The sequence below is a fragment of the Pteropus vampyrus genome, unplaced genomic scaffold, assembly GCF_000151845.1.
Source record: "Pteropus vampyrus isolate Shadow unplaced genomic scaffold, Pvam_2.0 Scaffold180, whole genome shotgun sequence".
In the NCBI taxonomy this organism is placed as follows: Eukaryota; Metazoa; Chordata; class Mammalia; order Chiroptera; family Pteropodidae; genus Pteropus; species Pteropus vampyrus.
Genome location: NW_011888961.1, coordinates 1770404 through 1775380, shown reverse-complemented (window position 1 = coordinate 1775380; position 4977 = coordinate 1770404). Strand labels below are relative to the sequence as shown.

Here is a 4977-nt window from a genome sequence, read left to right as displayed (position 1 = left end):
GAAGGAGGAAACGTACAGTCTTGCCATCTTTCTTAGAAGCAGTGTGTAAAGTGAAGTGGACTCTGAAATATGGCAATTACTGATATCATTCAGTGAGGGAGAAGTAAATGTGAAAAGAGCTCACAAGTCCTATCCAGCATTGTTAGAAAAATTCCTGTTAGCCTAGACCTCTGCCTTGGCCACACCTCATGCAAACTTCCCTCAAATAGGCGATCTAGAAAGAACTAGTTTTATTGGAATATAAATAATCACCACATGGAAGCTGCAGAGAATCTATACAAAAATAACATAATAAAAAAGAAACAAATTGTTTTTTGACAAAAGGTTTAACATCATAAAGATGTCAGTATTTCCTAAATTAATCTATAAATTAAACATTGTATCAATGAAAATATCCATGAGAACTTAAGAACTAGAAGGTTGATTTTAAAGTTCAAATAGTAAAATAAACAGAAATAGCTTGAATTTGAGAAAGACAAACTAATGAAGGAGTTTTTATTATAGGCCTACCATATAATAAAAACATTATAAAACCACTATAATTAACAGAATCTGGTGTAAACAGACAAACTGAACAGAATACAGTCTAAAAATAAAACTAAATACATATAACAATTTAGTAATATAATAAACATAAAATATCAGCTGGAAAGTATAATATTCAATAGATACTTTGGGGACAACTGAGAGACACTATAAAATATAAAGTTGGCTCTTTACTTCACTAGTTAGAATAAAATTAATCCCAGGTGAATCAAAGTTGTAAATATACAAAAAAAGAATAGGAAAAACATACAAATTTGAAAAGTAAACATGAAAGAATTTTGTTATAATTCTGGAGAGAAAGGCTTTTTCAGTATGACTCAAAATCCGAAGGCCATAAAAAAATTCCTAAATTTGACCGCAAAAAGAAAAATGTTTAATATTTTTGCATGGTTAAAAAAAATTAGGAAAACCAAATGATAAATATTGACTTGGGGAAAGACTTGCAATACTGATCTCAGAAAAGAGTGGGTTTCCTTTATAAAAAGAACCCCCAGAAGCCAAGAAGAAAAACTAGTAGGAAAATGGGCAAGAAATGAAAAAGTACTTCACAGAAAAATATAAATATCTCTTAAATACATATGAAATGATGTTCAATTAATAATAAGAAAATTTCAAATTAAAACTACAATAAGATACCATTAGATTTACAAAGTAATCAAAAATTGAGTAACATGCTGTGCTGGTGAGAAGAGCAGCAGACTTTTGTACACTGTTGGTGGGATGTGATTTGGGATAATCTTTATGAAGAGCAACTGACGATGGATATTAAAATACACACATACCCTTTGATGTAACAATCCTTTATCCAAACATACTCACTCACTCGCTAAATGAACTATGTAGAAATATAATCAATGAAGTACTGTTTGTGGTAGCGTAAGATTCGATCAATCTCAATGTCTATTAATAGAATATAGAACACTGGTTAAACCTAACATGGTACAACTATTCAATGGAAAATTAAATGATCACGAAAAAGTATGAGTCAAGAATATATGCACTGAATGATCTCCAAGATCAGTGTGTACAGTATCTATCATTTGTTTCTAAAAGTAATCAGAATATACATAAGCGTATGTAAATTCCGTATGTGGTTTTATGCTTAGAATAACTCTGAAAATATACAAAAGAAAACATAACATAGTTATCTCTAAAAGTAGGACTGGGTGGCTAGAGGCCTAGAGTAGGAGTGATTACTTAATATATATTTTTGTATTATGTTTGTATATTACTGATTTTTAGGTATTAATTTAAAAATTAAATTAATATTTACCAAGTAATAACTTTGATTTTACTTGCATTTCTAATGTTACGAAGTTAGAAAATATAAAAGATGTCATTAAATTCAATATTTATATGTGAAAGTCATACTAAACACCTATAAATAAATACTTAAAATACTCTGAGACTTACAATTTTGCATCTTCTCTGTAATCATCCAGGCCCTCATCATAGGATTTTGATCTTTCTGTCTTTGCGTTGGGCTGCGCATCCAGGCTGGGAGGTCCAACTGATTCTGGAATTAAAATCCAACAGTGAGACATTTGCAAGTAGTTTCCAGATTCTTTTAGTGGTGAAAAGATCACAGTTTGTCAGTGTTCTAAACAGAAATCGAAGAACAAGAGATGATTTACACATTCGCTCCCTGAAACCAACGTACCCTGGTCGTGAGAGAGCTGACGTCGAATTATAGGAGCGGAAGTTGTGAGGCTGGGAGGGACTGTTGCTATAGAGGGTGCTTGAGAGGTAGAGGCTGAGATGACAGCAGAAGCGGGGATGTGCGAAATGTCGTGATCGATGCTTGGGCTAGTGGGTTCATCTATTAGATAAAATAAAGATAAATATTGAAATGGTGAAGGACCTAATTGCTATTAATAATAACGATAATAGAACAAATGATCACTAATCAGTAAAACAACCAGATAAAAATTTTAACACTTAACCACTAAAATACCAATAGAAAACGTATTTGGCCTGTTAAAAATCTACTTACACAGTTATCACTCTACTAATTCCATATAATTCTGAGACTATGGCATGAGAAATAAATGAGTTGCTTCTTTTCCTTCTACCAACCAATACCTTCGCTAACTGATAATCAAGATAACAAAGTTAATAAGTATTCAGAACCGAAATCTACAAAAGTGGAAAAATCACACATTACCCTAAAATAATTATTTTCCATATGTTAAATGTATTGCACATTATCATTTCAGGCAGCTTAGCAAGGTGACTGGCTGAGGCTTAACTTTCGAAGTCGCAATTCCTAAAATCTTACCTTCCCTCCACACCCACACTCAAGTTACGTCTTCAATTTTTGTAGAAAAATAAGAAAGTATAGTCTATATATAGCTGCCTGAAGTTACACATTATCAAGGCCACTGCTATGGATGGGATGCTTGTGCCCCGCCCATTTCATATGTTGAAACCAAATCCCTAATGTGATGGTGTCTGTGATGAGAGAGGTGATTAGGTGATCTGGCTCCAACTTCATGAATGGGATTAGTGCCCCTAAAAAGGAGACCCCAGAAAGCTCCCTCGCTCCTTCCACCATGTGAAGACACAATGTCTATGAACCAAGAAGCGGGTCCTTCCTTACCAGACACTGAACCCGCTAGGGCCGTGATCTTGGGTTTCCCAGTCCCTAGAACTGTGACAAATAGGTTCTGATGTTTGAGCCACCCAATCTACTTTTGTTATAGTGGCCCAAATAGACTGAGACAGTTGCTGCTGGTTTATTTGGTACTTTAACGCTAACCAGAAAAACGAGTCTCTTCCCCAGGTAGATGTAGACCCTCAGAGGAAAAAATCTCCATTTGCCCCTTCTACCCTTATGAAAATATAAATATTTTAGGTGTTATAAATTTTAAGCTTCTCAAAAGCCTGCCTGTTCACTAGCTGTCATGGGCAGAAATGTGTATGTGAACGCATATGCATGCATAATAACAATAACATTAACAGTGCTTACTAGGCGCTAGTGCCATCCTAAATACATATATTACTTCATTTATTTCTTATGAAATTCTATGAAGTAAATACTACCTTAGAGATTTTTCTATAGAAATACATACTATTTTAAAAAAACAAGAAGGCAACTTGCGTACAGCTACCAAGCCATAGAGATGGAATTAGAACCCACAGTCTGATACCAGAGTTCCCACTCTATAATTATAAATTGTATTTGTTATCCAAATTGGTGAAGAGCTCTGTTCAAAATTATTACCCTTGTAAAAATATCAGTGGTTTAAATTCTAATATGTTAGGCCAAGAAAATGTAAGTTAATAGGATGTCAGAATTATAATCCTTAAATTTAAATGCCCCAAGCCTTAAAAAATCATAATGAAACTTTTTAAAGAAAACAACATAATGATGAGACTGGATTTTGATTCCTTGATTTAAAAGGTCAAATATTTTAATTTCAATCAAATTCTAAGATGGGCTTCATCAGCATTTTAATCAAGACAACTAATAATATTACAAAACTGTAACAATCCATTTTATGGCTAAAATCAGTAAATCCTGACTATTTTAAGCTTATTTTCTCTTTTTACAATTTTTTTTTTAAAAGTAGTTCTTTACAGTTTAGCAAAAGAAAACATTTTGAAAATTTCTGTATAAGTCAATTTCACTAAATCCATGACATCTTAATATCACGTAGGTAAAAATGCAATCATTCTTTTCCCAAAAGCAAGGTGATAACTGATGTTTTTAAAAAATAATTAAAGATAAAATTTAATTTTACTAAAGGTTGTAGTATTCTTTAAAACTGCCATTACTATTTAAATTACCACAGTTAACAAAGTTGACACATACGTACAAAGTAAGTTGGTCTATAGAACCTGCTGGTCCACAATTCTGATTTGGACTAGTGAGTACTGATATGAATGGGAAAATATCATATTCTTTAGGAATTATCTGGCTTACATAGTATTAATTGTTTAAAGAGATTTCTGTAGTGAAAAAATTCACTGGAGTGGTTCAGATGAGATCTACTGCATAAATCTGCATAGATAAAAAATTTAGAAAGGCATTTCAAAAAAATTAGATGATGCTTCTATAAAACAATGTTTCTCAAAGCAACATGCCAAAGAATGTCTACGAGATGCTGTGAAAAAACATTCAAGAGAATCAATTCTATGTTTTATGAAGTAATTTAAAACTTTCTTATATTTATTTATGTAAAATCAACATCATGGAATGAAATTCAAATGTTGCATGGGTTAAGCATTAAAGAAAATTTCGAAAGCAATTATTTTTATGACTGGACTTTCTGGAGGTATGCATTCCGTCTCTTTTCACTTACTTCATTTTGGAGGAAATTTCAAAACCCACTGGATATGAAATAATCTCTGCTTCAGGTACATGTGCGCAAAAATTTGGGCTGGAAGGCTACACATCCACCTGTTCTAGAGAGTGAAGGTGAATGGAGC

At 32.7% G+C, this 4977-nt stretch overlaps 1 protein-coding gene across 1 annotated transcript in view; it reads right to left on the bottom strand.

Annotated features, from left to right (window-relative positions):
* ARHGAP21 (Rho GTPase activating protein 21) overlaps positions 1 to 4977 on the bottom strand; it is a 120916-nt gene that overhangs the window by 19334 nt on the left and 96605 nt on the right. The window contains exons 8-9 of the mRNA XM_023537176.1: positions 2207 to 2365; positions 1959 to 2062 (exon numbers count right to left, since the gene is read on the bottom strand). Coding sequence (XP_023392944.1) covers positions 1959 to 2062; positions 2207 to 2365 — 263 coding nt within the window. The remainder of the gene's footprint in view (positions 1 to 1958; positions 2063 to 2206; positions 2366 to 4977) is intronic.